Source organism: Polyodon spathula, chromosome 6 (genome assembly GCF_017654505.1).
Source record: "Polyodon spathula isolate WHYD16114869_AA chromosome 6, ASM1765450v1, whole genome shotgun sequence".
Taxonomy (NCBI): domain Eukaryota; kingdom Metazoa; phylum Chordata; class Actinopteri; order Acipenseriformes; family Polyodontidae; genus Polyodon; species Polyodon spathula.
Genome location: NC_054539.1, coordinates 28697948 through 28717674, shown reverse-complemented (window position 1 = coordinate 28717674; position 19727 = coordinate 28697948). Strand labels below are relative to the sequence as shown.

Below are 19727 nucleotides of genomic sequence, written 5' to 3'. Positions count from 1 at the left end.
TTGCCTTCAAAACAGCATCATTTCTTCTAGATACACTTGCACAAAGTCAGGGATTTTGTAGGCATATAGTCAGGTGTATGATTAAACAATTATACCAAACAGATGCTAATGATCATCAATTCAATATGTAGGTTGAAACACAATCATTAACTGAAACAGAAACAGCTGTGTAGGAGGAATAAAACTGGGTGAGGAACAGCCAAACTCAGCTAACAAGGTGAGGTTGCTGAAGACAGTTTACTGTCAAAAGTCATACACCATGGCAAGACTGAGCACAGCAACAAGACACAAGGTAGTTATACTGCATCAGCAAGGTCTCTTCCAGGCGGAAATTTCAAGGCAGACAGGGGTTTCCAGATGTGCTGTCCAAGCTCTTTTGAAGAAGCACAAAGAAACGGGCAACGTTGAGGACCGTAGACACAGTGGTCGGCCAAGGAAACTTACTGCAGCAGATGAAAGACACATCATGCTTACTTCCCTTCACAATCGGAAGATGTCCAGCAATGCCATCAGCTCAGAATTGGCAGAAAACAGTGGGACCCTGGTACACCCATCTACTATCCGGAGAAGTCTGGTCAGAAGTGGCCTTCATGGAAGACTTGCGGCCAAAAAGCCATACCTCTGACGTGGAAACAAGGCCAAGTGACTCAACTATGCACGAAAACACAGGAACTGGGGTGCAGAAAGAGAGCGGTACACGAATGAGTGTCTGCAGGCAACACTGAAGCATGGTGGAGGTTCCTTGCAAGTTTGGGGCTGCATTTCTGCAAATGGAGTTGGGGATTTGGTTAGAATTAATGGTCTCCTCAATGCTGAGAAGTACAGGCAGATACTTATCTATCATGCAATACCATCAGGGAGGCATCTGATTGGCCCCAAATTTATTCTGCAACATGACAACAACCCCAAACATACAGCGAAAGTCATTAAGAACTATCTTCAGCGTAAAGAAGAACAAGGAGTCCTGGAAGTGATGGTACGGCCCCCACAGAGCCCTGATGTCAACATCATCGAGTCTGTCTGGGATTTCATGAAGAGAGAGAAGCAACTGAGGCTGCCTAAATCCACAGAAGAACTGTGGTTAGTTCTCCAAGATGTTTGGGCCAACCTACCTGCCGAGTTCCTTCAAAAACTGTGTGCAAGTGTACCTAGAAGAATTGATGATGTTTTGAAGGCAAAGGGTGGTCACACCAAATATTGATTTGATGTAGACTTTTCTTCTGTTCACTCACTTTGCATTTAGTTAATTGATAAATATAATCTATTAACATGTCTATTTTTTAAAGCATTCTTACTTTACAGCATTTTTTCACACCTGCCTAAAACTTTTGCACAGTACTGTATATAATTTGAATTATTTGCTTTGTTACCTATAATGTGTCATGTGCTTACATATTATTATATGAACAGTGAGTTTCACATGCAGCTCTCTGATATAATTCCCTGATTGAATAGTCTATGTGCATTTATAAAATATGCTTGAGGTCATCATTCTAGAATATAAATTGGGCACCAATTAGTTTTGACCCCGGAGGAACTACATCGTGTAACAGCTCTTAAGAATTCCTTCATTTTTTGACATAAAATGCAATGTAACTGATCTTAACAGTTTGCACAAAAAGGATGGTATAAAATCTATAGTATAATATGATGCATTGGTGTAATGCTTAGAGTTCAACAGTTTTCTAACTATATTTACAGTATATGCCAAAAGTGTAGATATTTATTACAGCTCATGCAACCTACTTTTTCCCACAAGCCCCTTTGTAGGTGTAAAGTTTAAGGGTTTATGAAGCACTGTATTGTCAACACATTGTTTTACTGTTGATCCCTGTGTTTTCCACACTTCAGTTTGATTATGGTGAGGCACATGTATTCTGGTGCCTGGTTTCAAAGACCCTGATTAGCTCTTAACCCTTTGCAGTTCATTTATTCAGTGCCTGTCAGGCATGTTAGGTCCAATTTATTTTCACACGCGCTGTTTATTTTACACACGCCGCTTAATTTTTTTTTATTCTGAGTAAAACTGGTTTAAAGGGCATTGCAATACTAAGCGACATCAGTACTGCATCTCCAGCCAAGCCCCACCCTGTGTTCACTATATTTTTCACATACCTCTTTATAGACGTGCATACTGATAAATCCTCTCCTGATCACTTGTTTTATCACCAAACTCCTCAATAATGCGACCTAAGTCATTATTCTATTACTATAACATCTCAAAAAGCTCTGCAGATGTCAGTGATATTCTTTGAGCGCTGGATGTGGAAGCAGCTACCTTCTTTGTTTATGTCTGTTTGTCTCTGTCTGGTGCGGCTGCTAGGGCTATTGCTCACCCCCCCCCTTTTTGCGGAGAAAAAAAACGACTAGAGACGTGCGCTTTATGTCTTTTCGATGATAGGGTCTGGCATTGGACTGCAAAGGGTTAAACACCTTTCACACCGTCACTCCTACCCGGGTCCTGACTTGGGTCATGGCTAACCAGGTCACAATCCCACGTAGTTTGAAACCACATACCTGGATCATACCCGGGTGCCAGCGGCCCACCTTAGAATGTGGGTTAACAGGTTTTGACCCAGGTTGAGAGAGACAAAATGCTTGACTGCCGTTTGTGAGCCGACACAATAACAAACAGCCTTGTCTGCGTGAAGGTTTCACTTCTGTAAGGCACATTTCTCTTTATTCTGTTTAGCCATATTTGTGTTGATTGAGACACAGCATGAGCCAGACTGCAGCAGGGGTATGGAAATATTTGCTCTAATCAACATCTGGGCTGACGGTTCAGTCCAAAGAAGCTTGGATGAAAGCGTCAGTAACAAGCTGCTTCTGGGGCATTGATACGCGTTTGTGCACTTGCATCTGTCACCCAGATCATCTCTGCTTTATCAAACGCAGTGTGAAATCAAGCACCCGGACCTGCATGACACTGGGTCCTGACCCAGGCAGGTTCTGACCCAGGTGGAGCATGCCAGTGTAAAAGGGGCTATAGACAACCTAATGTTACATTGTGCACGTAGTGTAATATTAGTACTAATCAATTTGGGTTTGTGAAACCAGTTTTTTAACTTTCATGGAAATACGTGTTTTTCATCCCCTATTCACTTCCTGTTTCAGGTAAAAAGTCCCCATTATATTGCCTGTAGGCTTGAAAGTAATGTTTGGGTTATGTGACATGAAAAAAAATGACATAATCTGTGTTGAAAGAGAGTATAGTCTAAAACAAGAGTACAGATAAGGGGCTTGTGAGAATATGTTAGTGATAATTACAGTTAAAAATGTTTTAAGGTCTTGGTTAATGCAACTTAAAATATTTTATACACAGAAGATAACCCATTCTTTATTTTTATCTTCCTTAAACTAGCTCCCAGTGATGTTGAGCCACCTGCTGCTGACTCGCATCCTTACTCTTTATGCTTGTTCTGGCATGCTCCACATCAACCCAACGGTATTATCACTGAATACACTTTGCACAGTGATAACATGCTGATCTACAAGGGGAACCAGACACAATACAACATCACTGGTACGTGGAGCAAAAGGCAAATCCTTCAACGTTCATTTTATTCATAAAATCTGCAAAGACCAACTGAATAAATCAATTTTAAATGTTGAAACTTTTTAATGCACATGCTGTACTTTGTTTTGGTAAACTTGGAAAATGTTCTTGGTAAACTTTGCCCACACCACTCAAAACTAAAGCTTTCTCAATACAGATTGAAAAGTCACTTCATACTAGCCCTGACTAACTTTTCCTTTTTTTTATTTTTACGCTGCTTGTACAATTTTACATGAGTTTTCTGTCTAAGCTGTGAGTGTTCTGTCTTTTCTTTCTGTCAGAATTCATACTTTGCACTGTTAGAGCGTGACTGAGCATATACCATGAGGGGATATACCACTGGGAAAAAAAAAAAGAACCATTAGCACTTGAAAGTATGAGAGGTTATAAAAACGTATCTAGGGAATATTTTCTGAAAACAAGCACAGGGTAAGATGTTTATAAGATAAAATAGCATCAATCGACTATCTTTTCTTTTTCATTCCTTTGTTGTGCTTAAGCAAATAAATACAATTAAAAGTGCATTTTCCTAGACATTTTAGTCTAATAGTTGGTTTAATTTCTTTATCAAACTTAAACAAACCTACACATTTTCTTTAACTTTTCACTGCTGACACTCTGTTCAGTTAGTACAGCCATTGACACGGTATTATGATATCAAGCAGCTTGTGCCAGTGAAACCCTACTGTGTGATCTCATGGGAATCTCGGTTCTAAGTGCAGAATGCTGAAATGCAATAACATTCTCTATATTCGAATTACAAAGAGACACGTGCTCTTTGCTTTAGTTTTACAAAGTAATTGCTATGAATATCTTGGTTATTTTAGAGAACCTATTTACATAACAAAGAAATTAGTCAAGTAAGGGACATTACATGAAAGTTTGTGCTAAATACAGATGTAGTAGGTTATCGAAGATTAAAATAAAAAAAAAAAAACACAATCCTAGTTCCCTTATAGTTCATGGTATAAATAGTTTAAAGATGTTAGGCTGTAACAATACAGATAATAAAATCAGTAAATAATGTAAGTCTTAACAGTAAAAGATATGGGTTTAGTGTAGCTTTCAAATGGGGCAGTGATTTTTAATTTTTTTTTTCCCCATGTATAAAAACCATCTTTGTAGGAATTAATTAATTAATTAGTAGGGCTGAGAAGATATTGACTGATGGTTAAAGAAATATAGCCTGGTTTGAAAACATACATGGAAAACAAAATGTAGGTTTAAAAAATATGTATGAAATGAGAAGCCTTTGATAAATTCCCCTCACTCAACACAGATGCTCCTAAAAGGAAAACTCTGTGATCTTTAAGCACTCATCTGTTTATTCTGTAAAATAAGATCAATATAATTCTTCCAACAATAGCAGGAAATCAATTGGAAAATAGTGCATCATTCATGGCCCATATTGTAAATTATAGCTTGTTTGACAGTAATCGGTGGGGCTTCCATGCATTGGGATGTAATTTCTTGTAACACAACTCCAGATAATGCTTGTTGATCCATTTCTAAGGCATCTAACAGTGATCTGTTTTTCTTGTCAGCACTGCCGAGTATTTGATTTTATGCAAATAGTTTAATCCAGGAAATGGTGGGAAAGTTGTTGTCACTGCTAATAGGATGGAAATAAACTGTCATAAACATATTGCTACAACTGTTTAAATAGCGTACCTGTAATTTTTCTTTTCATTGTTAACATCCTGACAACTTTTCACACTTACTTTAACTTTAAATCTGTTTCAAAGCCCTTTTCAAAATGTCGGCTCTAGTGCACTGGGGTTTGAGATGTGTCCTGCAAATCACTGCAGGAAGAGCAATTAAAAAACAAATAAAAAAAAAAAAAAGTTCTCTGGCTTTTCTGTTCTGTACCGCATCATTGCTGTTTTACTTGTTTGACATTGTGGTCAATAATCCTTACACTACCAGTGCACAAGAGCAGCCATTTGAAAAGGGCTTTGAAACAGGCTTTAAATTTATAAGTGTAAAAAGTTGTCAGGATGTTAACAATGAAAAGAAAAATTACAGGTATGTTATTTAACAAGTTGTAGCAACACGTGGGGACATGTAATTCAATATTTTTCGGAACCCCACTACATACTTATTGGCCATGTTTTGGTAAGGTTGTGGGTTCAGTTCCCAGTGACCTCTGACGTTTTTTACCCGGTTGCCTTATACACTTACTCAAGTTTGACAAGTCCTTGACTGCTGCGGTTGTTGAGACATCCTTCTGCAGTGGAACACTTTACCCAGGGGTACAAAAGAACTGCTGGCTCATTGAGCTGCATTTACATGAGGGTCACGATACAAAACTCTGTCATTCTGATCAGCTGCAATGATGCTGTAACAGGGGTGTTTTGTTACGTGTGGGCATCCGCTGAGAAAAGGAGAGAGACACACAGAGTTTGAAATTGAAACCCCTCTCAGACATCCAGGTTTTATTTATATACAGGCAGTTGCAAGGGTTGGTGACCACCACTATGGCACCAGCAATGGTAGCCCTAGTGCAGGAGGATGTATACAATGCAGTACATGAATAATAAAATCCACAAACAAAACACTGCAGAAAAACTACTAAGAAATAAAAGGTGGCCAAACTTGGGCCGTGTGCTACTCCCGCAGCAGGAACCTTCTTCCTAATAAACTAAATAAACTTTAGTAGGATTAAAATCCCTTAAACTAATCCCTACCTAAACGCTGCAGTTATCCCGGTTAAACACACATAAGCTGCAAACAAAGAACCCTGGTGTACATGCAGTCCGTCTTCAGTGGTCCACGGTTTAGGTCACGACCCCGGTTAAACACACATTGGTTGTATCTTTAGTTCACTGACCCTGGTTCTGACACGCAGCCACGTGACTTTTCAGTTGCTTGTAGGCACGGCACGGCACGGCACAACAGAAACTAAGAACAAAGGGCATGGCTTTCCAGGCCCTTTTTAAAGGCAGGTGACAAGTGTTAATTGATCATCAATTATGCAATTCACACCTGGCCACTTGCTGCACATTACATTCCCGTTAGGCAGGGAGGCAAGTTTAATCTCCCTGTCTTGTCATATCTACCACATACTTTTATTTAGAAAATTATATATTTGTATTAAAAAAAAAAAAAAATCTAACAAATCCCACCACAACATATTTATAATGAAACAAATCTATATTTTACCAGTCCTGCCACTGATGCTTTAAATGTCTGTTAGGTTAAAGTGTTTTACGTGCCATAACTATTGATAAGTAGTGCCCTATACAACTTATGTGAATTAGGTCTTATTTTAATTTATTGATATTTGAACATTCTTGAATTGTAATGTATTACCTGCATTGCATTATTATTATACAGTATTTAAAAGTTACATTACTTCTATATATAGATCTAGGGTCACATTTTAGTCACATTTTAATCACAACACAAGGTGCAAAGCAAACTATAATACCATTTGCACACAACTCTCATCAGCATCCTGCAGAATAGGTGTGTTGAAATCACTTAAGTTTGGGTTGGCTGTCTAAAAACACATCTATGATGACTTCTACTGTATTTAAAAGGGTTGGTACAAATAACTACTGTATATCACATTTTTTGGAACCGTAAGTGGCATATTGAGTTTAGTTTTTTTTTTTTTTTAAAACACATTTTAAAAGATTGTTTCTATTATAATTTATATACATTTTTATTTACCTTATTTCATAGATGTACAGTCCAAAGTCACTTCTATCTGCACAAAACAGCAACTGTATTTCCCTATAGTACCTAATAAGGAAAGTGACTGAACATTCTGACCAGTTCTCCTCAATATCCATGGAATAAACAAGGACATGGTAACCCATACACTGTGTACTGGACTTTACACATCAGTGATTAGTGGTCTACGGATACCCTCGCTCGCCCATTAATCCCTTCAAAAAAAAAAAAAAAAATGATTTTATTATGTTTTGTATCACAGTACTATCGCTTGTGAGCCAAAGGTCTCTGATTGGCTCTCAGTCAATTTCTTGGACAGTTGTTTCATGACTGCTTGTTCTTTCTGTTATTCTTGGGGTGAGGATTATTTTCCCGCATAGATTCCAATTTCCTTTTGGAAATCGTAACTCAGCTTCATAGCAGCCCCAACTGTGATTTCTGACATTTTCACGTTTTTTTCTCATCTCTGTCATTTAACAGCTTTCCACATTATCAAGGAGGGTGATCTTCCCTGCTAAGCAAAACCTTAACATATGCCACGTTCTAGATTTTAGTTTTTAGGCAGATCTTGGATTCAAACTCATACTAGAGAAAATTACCACATTAGGCCACTGGTGTGCAATACTGTATCAATTCCACTTTCTAAGAATGAAATGTAACCATTACCGAATGGGATATATCTCTTATAGCCCAAATTACCTGATGGCTTATATCAAAGCTGCTTTTTTAAGAGCCCTGAAGGGGTCAGATGTCATCTCCGCCCCCAGGAGATAAGTACAAGTGGTGCATAAGGCTCAGTGCCTTTTTCTTTCAGCCTTGCGGAGGAAGGAGTGAGCTGTTAAGTCATAACTACGGAGATAAGTGGATATATTCACTTTCTGTCATTTCATATTTTGAAATCATTTGCTTATTTTAAGCGTATCATTCTTTCTTAGCTTTAGGTTCTGATTAAGTCCCCTCTGCAGCCTTAAATGCTGTGCGAAGCCGACAGCTCTCGCCGCCTCTTTCCCGGCATTTAGCGGTCGGCATGGGTACCCTAAAACCCGGGTTTTAAATTACTTGATGCTGTCCGGGTCTCTTTTTACTACCCGGGTTTCAATTTATTAATTTGAGAATTTAAAGAAAATGTAGAAAATATGACAATACAGTTGTAAGCGCGGGTCTCTGGCCGGGGTAATAAAGATAATGTTAAAACAAGCTTTTGCATTAAGCCTTTTCTTAACTGACAGGATATCAATGTTTTGCCACTAATTTGGTCTAAAATTTGCTTGTGTGAATGTAAATTTTAATATAGGCGTATGTGTGCCACTAGAAATTCCTAAAGGTTGACTACAAATAATGTACGTGTTTTTTTTTTTTTTTTTTTTTTTTAAGCTGAAAGATAAAACATAAAAAAATAACACACACAGCTCAATTGTAGTGTACTCTGGGAATGTAGTTTATTGGTGTCCACTGCCCACTGTTAATCATACATTAAAAACTACAAATCCCATACCCTGCCAATTTGATTGATTTATCAGTGCGATGGCTATGTTTCCAGACACTTTAAAAACTTGTCAAACTAAGATGAGGAAAGTTTAGTATAATTATTATTATTATTATTATTATTATTATTATTATTATTATTATTATTATTATTATTATTATTATTAATCGAAAAATTACCATAAAAAGGTTACAGAAGTCTACAGATGTGAAGGGACTATGTGTATGTGTACTGTATAGTATTTAAATTTGTACTTAAAACATGATACAGTCGCTACCAGAGCCTGTACCAGTCATCTGGTTCCTACCAGAATTGGTACCAGTGACCCATTTTGGTCTAGTTTGACACCAAGACTGTTACCAGTGCTCCATTTTTGTGTACTCTTGTGTACACAACCATTTTCAGCACCAGTCAACTTATTGTCTGTTCTTGTGCGCTTACATTGCACAGCTGAACTGTTTTTTCAACCTTGCACCATGCTTTGGTTTCACCTGTGTGCTGGTTGCAAAATAAATATTCCAGCAAAGGATAAATACGACAGGTGCATCCACTGCCTGGGAAGGGAGCATGCAGAGGGGGCAGTTAAAGACTGCAGCTCTTCTGCATCTTGTGATGATTTTTCTAAGAGGACACTGGAAAGCAGGCAGGCCCGACTGCCAGCATTGCCAGGACTGGAATGTTCCCCACCTCTGGCAGCATTTCCACTGCCAGCGTTGCCAGGACTGCAGTGTTCCCAACCGCTGTCAGCATTGCTGCTGCCATCATTGCCACTTGTGGCGCAAGGGTTGCTGCTGCCAGAAAAGTGAGGAAAAGAGTCGTCACTACAGAGAGGGGGGGGATGAGGTGAAGAGACCACCTTCACCTTTCTGGACCTGTTGCTTGACCTCTTGCCAGAGTTGTTCGCCTGGTCGTCTGCTGCGCTCCCCCTGAAACCCCAGAGGTCACTGTGCTGTCACTGGGGTTCCCCCTGCCTCCTGGTTGGTTCCCCTTCCAGGCTCTCATCTCAGCCTGCTGATGCAACAGTCTGGGTACTGGCCTTTGTCACCTTGTTTGGGTCCCCTGTCACCAGGTTTAGGCCCCTTTGAGGAGGCAAAAATCCATATTAAGGATGATGGACATGAGAGGAGAGGGTTGGTGTTTTAAGGGGGGAGGTGGTCGATGCATAGGTTTGGGTGTGTTTGGGGAATATTGGGTTGACAGGTAGGGGGTTAAATTCCTCCCTGCAAAAACAATTGGGAATGTGGATTGAGCCGTAATAAGTGATGATTAATTAGGCTCCAGTCACAGGGTATATAAGGGGTGTTAATGGTGTTGGTGCTAATGAAGGTGAAGGTACGTGTTGGTGTGCTGTGTGTTGATATATTGGTGTATCGTTGGTGTTTAGAGGAGTTTATAGTGTCTTGTTTCAGTGGAAGCGGCAGCTCGGCCTGAAACTATGTGTAATTGTTTTTGTTCAATAGTTTATTTTGGCCTCTGTGCCGGATTGTTTTGTTCCCATGTTTTGTTTATTGTTTTTATTATTTATTATTAAGTGTGCAATAGCGCTTAAACTCGCAACTTCTGTGTCTGAGACTCCCTTCCTGGTCGTAACAGCCTTGCCAGTGATGCTGTCCTGTTCACAGGTACACTGGGGATTGTTTTTTCCCCCTTCAGACTGTATCAGGTAATTTTTGTCAATAAATTGATCGTTCTCTATGAATATCTTAATAGTTCTCAGGATCCCAAGATTAAATATAGTACAAAGCATTAATTATTAAATTAATGTTTTATAGCAGGCCATTGATGCTCTTTGTTTCGTGAGGGTTCTGTAATAATTCATTTGACAAGCATGACAACTGAAAAGGTGAATCCATCATGATATATGATTCTTAAAGTGGTTTAAATCAGCTGTGGAGCTTGTTTTGTTTTACGATGATAACCCATGTCTGTGGCAATTACTGCAGGAGTTCTACTTTCATCAAAATGTACAGAACTGTTTCTGTGTTTACAGCCACAGATTAATAGCACTGACTGATAGCGATTTTATGTGACAGCAATCTGTGTTTATAACATTCTTGATAAAATAATGCAATGGTGAAATGAGGTTGCAATTATAACACTTAACCCATAAAAATGGGTATGTGAGGGAAGAAAAAAAAAATTTAATACCAGTATACCATTAATCTCGCATGGCACACCATTTAGAAACTGTTTATGATCAAACATTGCTGGCTCTTTAAAGGCTATCGTTGTTTAAGTGATCTGTCATGCATGCTATAGACAAATATGCCAGCTAAAGCCTTGCAAAGGGATTAACAACCCAAGCTAATATAACACTCAGGGTTCCTTAAGACGTTTTACTACTGTGTAGTGTGTACTGTCCCTTTATAAATTTAATAGGATCCTGGGTCCAAATGACCCCACTGCTGTTAGAAGGTAAAGTCACTCACACAGCCTGGCCTCTTAAAAACATGTACCTCTCACATAATTTGAAGTTGACGTTTAGTTCTGTTAACAATGTCTCTTCATTTATCACTGCACTCAGTATACATTTAATTAGAAAAACAGTCTGATTTGTTGTATTGTGTCAGGGTGACAAATATTTCTTCGTTGTCACAGTGCAAACAGTGTTTTTCATTGGCTCAGGCTCTTTATATGATAGCAAGTTTGTTCCAGTATAGATCTTTGCTGTCTGTCAAAAGCAGAATCAGACTTTCTTATTGCCTCAGACACTAGCCTTTCTGACTGCTGGGTAAACAAGGGGCGAGCCAGCACATCAGGAACATCCACAATGGTGGCTACAGATACAAAGTTGGAGCCATCTAACGGTGTGTTTTTGTTTCCTGTAGGCCTGGGCGTTTACACTCCACACTGGTTTGTTCTCACTGCATGCACCATCAATGGCTGCACCAATAGTTCCCAGGTCACCTTGTTCACAGCACAGCTGCCACCAACTCATGTTGACAGCCCAATTCCTACTGTTCTCGACTCAAGAAGCATATATATGCAGTAAGTACATTCAAGTTTTTGCTTAAGCGCACTCGTCTATGTATAGAAAAATCTCCAGAGAGTTCAGTCAGTAACTCAGAAGAGATAGGGGTTATGACAGAAAATTTAATTTATTGTGATTAAATGCATCAAAGTGATTAGTTTTATGGGGCTGTGAACCTTTTATCATCATTTGCTTGGATTTTCTTCAAGTTAAAATACATGTACACCCTCATTAAAGCACTGTCCTTGGGACGCCATGATGTTTTTTTTTTTTTTTGGTCTTGCGTTATAATGAAGGTGAATTTACTCAAAGTGTTCCTTCAAAGAGTCTAGTAATGAGGCTGTGGGCGTATGCTCTGAACCAACACTCATTTGGATTGAAAAAATACATACTCAAATCTTTCTGTGCCCATTACCTTCTAGTTTAGTCATTGTAATATTTTTGTACAGGATGCTGTTTAATCAGTGGTTCTCAATCCTGGTCTCCTGGTTTTCATTCCAGCTGGGCTCTCAGTTACTTAACTAAGCCCTTAATTGAACCAATAAATAGCTTAATTAGGCTTTTTTAATTGTTCTAAAAAGTTGCAGATTTCAAGTTGGTTATAAACTGAAATCTCCAACTGTGTAATAGCAGAAAACAATTAAAAGGGCCTAACTAAGCTAATTATTAGTTCAGTTAAGGGTTTAGTTAAGTAATTGAGAGTGCAGTTGGAATGAAAACCAGAAGACACAGGGCAGAGTCCCCAAGGACCAGGATTGAGAACCACTGGTTTATGTGATGTCAGTTGTCATTTAAAATCTGGATTACTTTATTGGCCTTGTTTCATTATTTTAATTGCATAAAAACACACACACACACGCACACACACACACACACACACACACACACACACACACACACACATATATATATATATATATATATATATATATATATATATATATATATATTATATATATATATATATATATATATATATATATATATATACACACACACACACACACTGAAATGAAGTGTGATCCTTTGACAGTGTAAAACCCCTTCCAGGAACAATGGGTTTAATAACTTGGTTTAGATTGAACATGTAAAACACAATTTGAACAGGATGTGTCAGACTAGAACTAACATTCCATCGAAGTTGTTGATTCACCTTTTTTTAAATATTTTTTAACAGTCACATTGAAGGTGATTTTGTACTTTCAATGTGCCATATTACTGTCCAGTGAAAGCAAGGCACATTATGAATAAAATATCATGAAATGTACATGTACAACTGAGGATGCTATTACCTTCAGATTACTGTAACATGTTATTTCTTGCTGAACAGTGAGCATCAGGCATTTTGTGGTGTTGGTCAAATGCATTATTCTCATGGGCAAGTACCTCCCTTTGTCCTGAATTACTGAATTGGCAAATTCTCAATCCTCCAGTCCAGACATTTGTCAGGTAGCTTTGATGAAATGTCATCAGCTGAGATGAAGAATGGGCATTGCCACTGTACTATGTAAAGTGGTTCCCTTTCAAGTACGAAATGTAACCATTACCGTATGGGTATTTGCCGCCTGAAGACCCTGTGAACTGGCTGGCTGGTGGTGACGTCAGGCCAGGAAGTAGACAGACAGGACTGGTGAGTGAGTGCGCTGTTGTGCCAGTTTATTATAAATAAAAGGATTAAACAAAACAAAACACTTTACAAAACAAAAGGCATGTTGGCCAAAAGAAACAGACAAACAAGCAAAAACTGACAAACATTATAACAAGTAGCAGGCTGGTGTAGAACCAGCACGCACAACAATTTTTAATTTGTTTTTAATTCTCCTCCTCTCCACGTTCTCCGCTCTCAACACCCAACCCCCAACCTGAGAGATTTTTGCATCTATATATACAGCTATGCCAGGATTTAATTACTAATTAATCATTCACTTGAATCCTAGCACGTGAATTGATTTGCGCAATCCCTGTGTCCACATGCTAATGCACATTTTATCTGCACGTGAAGTGATTGTGCAATCCCCGTGCCTAAATACAACTGATACATTTTAAATAATTAGTGGACTATACCTTGTGGACTAATATATACACACCAACAATAACACACCACATAAAACATAAAACACAAAAATACACAAGGACGGGGCACCCCGCCACATATATCCCCCCATGTGCACAGCACACATGGCCTTAAATTCCACCTCCCCCTTAAAAGCCCAAAAGTTTTGGTCAGGGTGCTGGGCCAGGAACGGAGGAATCACTGGGCCCACAGGTGATAATGTTGTCAGTGTCAGTGCTGTCCACGGAAATGCTGCTCCAGCCAGGCAGTGCTCCTCGCAGCAGAAATGCTGGCTCCTCCAGCATAGGCGGTTGTGGCAGTGAACCTACTGACATTGGCAATGCTGGCAGCTGCAATGCGGATAGCGGGAAGGCTGTTTTCTCCAGCATAGGCAGTCCTGATAGCAGAAATGCTGACAGTGGTGTGGCATACTCTGTCAGCAGCCACAGCAAATCCCCGGGGGTCAGCAGCAAACAACCCCCAGGCACTGACGAACAGGTCTCTCCAGGCTATTGCGAACAGTCATCCCGGGACGATGGTGGTGATGCTGGCAGAGGCAAGGCTGCCCTCAGCACAGGACACTCCAGCAGTGATAGCAGCACTGCGTACTCTGGTAGTGCAACTATTGCGGGTGGAGGTGGTCTCACCTCTCCTACCTTTTCTGTAGCTGGTAGCTCCCTTCTTTTGAAATTTCCGGCAGCACAAATGCTGCTGCTGGATTCAACAAAGCCCCAGGTGATGATGAGCAGGCATCCTAGGGTGGTGAGTTGCAGGGATCCCCAGGCGGTGATTTGCAGGCATCCCCAGGCGACAGTGAACATGCATCCCCAGACGACAGCAAGCAGGCCTCCCAGGGCGACGGTGAACTGGCCTCCCTGGGTGACGGTTAGCAGGCTTCCCAGGGTGATTGCGAGCAGGCCTCCCAAAGCGTTGCAGGCTCGGCCTCCCCGGACGGTGCTGGCCTTGCAGGCTTGGGCAGGAGTTGATCCTTGGGAGGCGATTGAGGGAGCTGATCCTGGAGAGGTAACTTCATCTCCTCTGGTGGTGGTGGTGGGAGCAACAGGTAGTCTCCCTCTGGCAACGGAGGTTAACACAACAAGTGGTCTCCCTCTGGTGGTGGAGGTGGGAGTTGCAGGTAGTCTCCCTGTGGTGGTGAAGGAAGAAGCAGCAGGTAGTCTCCCTCTAACGGTGGAGGTGGGAGAAACAGGTAATCTTCCTCTAGCAGTGGAGGCGGTAGCATCAGAGTCTCCCTCTGGTAGTGGAGGTGGGAGCAGTGGGTAGTCTCCCCCTGGCAGTGGATACGAGAGCAGCAGGTAGTCTCTCTTTATCACTGGGGACTAGTGCAGCTTTCCTTCAGTTACGGAGAACTAGTGTGGATCTCTTTTGGTTACTGGGGACTGGTGCGGCTCTCCTTTGGTTGCCGGGTACAGGTGTAGCTCGCCTCTGGGCTCTGGCGTGGATGTGCCTACTCCCTGTGGAGGTGGGAGCAGCTCTTCTCCCTCTGGCGGTGGAGGTGGGAGCAACGGGTAGTTTCCGCCTAGTGGTGGAGGCAGCGGTAATACTAACCTCAGTGCGCCAACTTGAGACCTCGATAAGATGGAGGTAGGCATCCCAATGGCCCACCGGCAGTGGTTCATCCTCCACTCCTGGAAGGGGGCAGCTGGCCGGAAAATGCCCACACTCCCCCCAGGCAGGGCATCAGATCTCAAGTTATCGAAGGTAGGCTTCCCAGCGGCTCTCCTGCCATGTAGTAATATCTAGCGATGCTAGATATTCCGGCCTTAGCACCGATGGCACTGGAGGTTCGAGCTTATCCTTTGTCGGAGCTGGACACAACAGAACATTGGGCTCATCCTCTTCCTCGTCCCCATGGACCTCCGGGCAGCTTTCATCCTCATACCCATAGCGATAGCAGTGACAGCACCACTGTCTAAAGGCTCTCTTTTGGTGGAAACAGCCGGCCCATCTACACCTAGGCATAGCACTGGGCAGTGTCAGCAGATAGGAGGTCGTCATCATGGACGCGTCCAGCCTGGGCTGGGACACTGTGTGGAATGGCAGAGGTGTGCAAGGTATGTGGAACCCCCCTTGGCAGGGAGTCCACATCAATGTTTTGAAACTGCAGGCAGTTTACCTGGCCTTCCAGAATTTTTTGTAGGAGGTTTGAGGGAATCAAGTGCTTGTCCTTACAGACAACACAACAATGTGGCTTGCAACAACCACCAGGGTGGCCTCAGGTTGCCCAGTCTCCATCATGTGGCCCACAAACTTTTACTGTGGGCACATTGAAACCTGCTCTCACTGCAGGTAGTACAACTGCCTGGGGTGACAAAGTGGGCGGCGGACCTCTCATGGAAAGTCTTCAGCAGCTCAGTAGGGGCTTCACCCTGGGATGGTGAGACTCATTTGGAAGAGGTTCAGAAGAGCAGAGATAGATTACTTTGCCTCCCAGAAATCAACCCACTGCCCCCTCTGGTTCTCCATAATATATGACAAGGACCCGCAATAGATGCCTTAGCACACAAGTGGCTGAGGCAACTGTTATATGCCTTCCCACTTCTCTCCCTGATCCTGCTCTGGGGAAAATCAGGCAGTATCGGGCCAAGGTGTTCCTAGTAGCCCCTCATTGGCCCAGGAAACTGTTTTTCAGTCCTCATGCAGCACCTGAGCGGCCTGCCGTTGAGACTGCTGAAGTGCTGCAACCTGCTCAGTCATGCATGGGGGACATGGTGTCCTGACCCATCAAGCCTGCACCTCTGGTTCTGGCCTCTGAACAGCTACATTTGAGCTTGACACCCTGCAGAAAGTCAGAGCACTGTCCACAAGCTCCTAGTACGGGTACAATTTGAGGTGTTTTCCTGATGTGGCGTCTGCCTCGTAAGGTTCAACCTGTCCCATGGCATTATACTGCAGTCTTTGCAGGACATTTTTGATGACTGGAAATCCCCCTCCACCATTAAGGGCAGCCGTTTCGGAGAGCCAGACATTCTACACAGTGAAAGCCTGCTTAATTTTTACAAAGGCCAGGACAAAGGTCACACTCCAATCCTGCCTATTTGCTATCGTGGCATTCCATGTCAACCAGTTTGTGGAATTGGGGGCTTTCTATCCACCACCTTTCCAGTCTAACAGAGAGTGACAGCTCCATACACATGGTTCAGGTCCTGGTGTACTACGTTGACAGGACGAAAGGTTGGAGGCAGTACAAACTATTTTTTGTCTGCTATGACACGAAGTCCCATGGTCAAGCCCTGTCTAAACAGCAGCTGTCCAAATGGATAGTAGACATGGTCAGGACTGCCTATGAGCTGTCCAAATTGTCCCCTCCAGAAAAGCTGACTGCCCATTCCACTAGGGGCATGGCAACCTCTTCGGCTTTTTTCCAGGGTGCATCTGCCAAGGACATATGCAGTGTGGCTGTGTGGGCTTCTCCCCATACCTTCACTAGGTTCTACATGCTGAATGTCAGAGATTCTCAAAACCCTGTTTTTTGGGACTAGAGTGTTAAGAATGGCTTCCCACTCGACCATTACAATACAGACGTAGAGGTGAGTTTCTCCTTCAATTTTTTCACTCTAGCTACTTGTTACTAGGTTTCTGTATGGTAAAGCACAGGGCAGCTTCTTGTCTTAGCTTTGTAGCACTAGTTCTGCAATCTTGCCCTTGCAACGGCTTTAGTATACTCACCCATATGGTAGTGGTTACATTTTGTACTTGAAATGGAATGCTAGGTTATTATCATAACCCTGGTTCCCTGAAATAGAAATGTAACCATTAACCTTCAAGGTTGCTACATCTATGATTGCAGCAGGCTTGAAGGAAAAATGATGCTGAGATCTGTGGGTGCAGTTCTTTTGTGCCCACGGGGGCAGGCCATGACTTTGTCACAGGCTCGCTGATCAGCTTTCGTATTATTACAATATTCAGATTTTGGGTCTTTAGAAGGTAAATACCTACACAGTAATGGGTACATTTTTATTTCAGGGAACAAGGGTTATGATACTAACCTAACATTTTTGTGGATGCTTCAGTAACCCCATAACCTAGCAATAACATTTGTTCATGTAATAACAAGTCACTGTACCGTGTTGCTATACATCTTTCAGTGCTGCTTTCCATAAAAACATATCTGTTCATTTAAAAGAGGAAGACTTTTGTTTCTTAAACATCTGGTATTTAGCTGTTGTCTGCAATGCTTAATCTATTGAATAACAGCTCCCATTATTCCATATAGCACATTATGCTTATTTCTGACTACTACAAAATAGCATATTTTTGACCCTCTTTATGTTGTCAACATTGGTGAGATTATGATGATATTGGTGGTTTGAATAACATCTTAGTTATGTACTACATATTAAAGGAGAAAGGAGATCACTAATGACCTTGTTACCTTCATTCAAGCATGCTGGGTTTTTTTTTTTCTCCAAGACGTTTCCATTTCCTGAATTGCCTACAGGTGCTTCCTTGAGAAAATTAGTGGTTGTCTAAGATCTTGTGTTTCTCATAAAGTACTGTATATTACCCCCCTCCTTAATGCTCTTCAATTTCTGTGAAAGCCAGTAATGGCCTCTTTATGATCAAATGTGACTGTGGGCATCTTTCACTGTCACTCAAGAACAATTGAATGAGGACTGGATGCAAGAAGGCAAAAAACTAGTATCCTAACAGACTACTTAATTCCTAAGGAAAAGCTGACATGCGTAACACTTGACATTGTTTACATAAAAAGTGTCATTTAATGAAATTGCTGAAGAAATTACCTATTGGTGTACATTTCCTAGTTTGCTTATATCAGTAATGTACCACAATGTATAGTGCATGGCATTATAAAAATACATGATTGCAATTGCAATAATTTAAAAGGTGCAGGATCAGTTAATAACAGCAATGGTAACTATATAATAACCCTACATGACTTTCATTCTGTTACGCTGGTAATATATTTGGGTTTAAATCAATGAGTTAAACTATCACTCACTTTATACTTCTCTGAAGTCAGGCTAAGAATTGTCTCTAAGACATTTATTTAGAAGATGTAGGCTCTATGCTCTACCTAATTTGTTTTATCACTGATTTTCATAACTTCATTATCTGCAGACATCTCCTGAAATATATTAGATGATGTTCTTTCCACAGAATGCACATTATTATATTTTTGAAGCTTGTTTTATTAATTGTTCTCATCTGTGTTGGTGAAATGGTTATTGCTTTCTGCAAAAGGACATTTTAATTTAAATATCAAAAATGAAATGATGCAGATATGGAAAATGGGAGAATTGTAGTTAGGTCTTATTTATGGATAATATATTTCTTCTCTAAGGGTCTAATTGTAAAAACAGTGACTTTATGAACAATTGCCTTGTTAGCAGGATGGTTGTAGTGGAAGGTTAAGGATCATGCTTGTTCAATACTATTTTTATGCTGTGATTTGCTTATGTGAAAGGTTGCATACACATGGAAAACTAGAGGACACTGTAGAAGGTAAAGTCAGCACAATCACAATGCCGGATATATGCCTTCTCTGCTGTTTATTCATTTTAAGATATTTAAGCAGGATAAATCTGCTGCGATGCAGTAGAAATGTCCAGCCAAATGTACATAGGTAGGGGAACTAAAGAAGAAAAAGGGATTTTTTTCCAAGCTACTTTAACATGTATTTGGGTTTCGTCAATGACATAATAATCTGCTACATCACAGTGTCACTTAACACCATGGTGGAATATTGGTAAAGCTTTATATTCCCCAGAGGGAATGTGCCTTCTACTTGTCTCCCAGAACAACATGCAGCAGCACCTGGCTTCGCTTTTTAGGTTGTTCTACTAAGTATGGAACATGCCTACTTAATGGGATTAGATTCTAAGGTTTTAAGATTGCAGACATTAAATGTTTGTGGATTAAAGAATATAATCATTGTTTAAATTGCATACAGGAACCAGCATTCCACCAAATCTTAACATATAACTGAATTCCTGTCACATAC

General features: G+C 40.9%; 1 protein-coding gene across 1 annotated transcript in view; it reads left to right on the top strand.

Moving 5' to 3' along the window:
• The window catches only part of ush2a (Usher syndrome 2A (autosomal recessive, mild)), a 378004-nt gene that overhangs the window by 165725 nt on the left and 192552 nt on the right, over positions 1-19727 (top strand). The window contains exons 33-34 of the mRNA XM_041252711.1: positions 3362-3523; positions 11549-11708. Of these exons, the coding sequence (XP_041108645.1) occupies positions 3362-3523; positions 11549-11708 (322 nt within the window). The remainder of the gene's footprint in view (positions 1-3361; positions 3524-11548; positions 11709-19727) is intronic.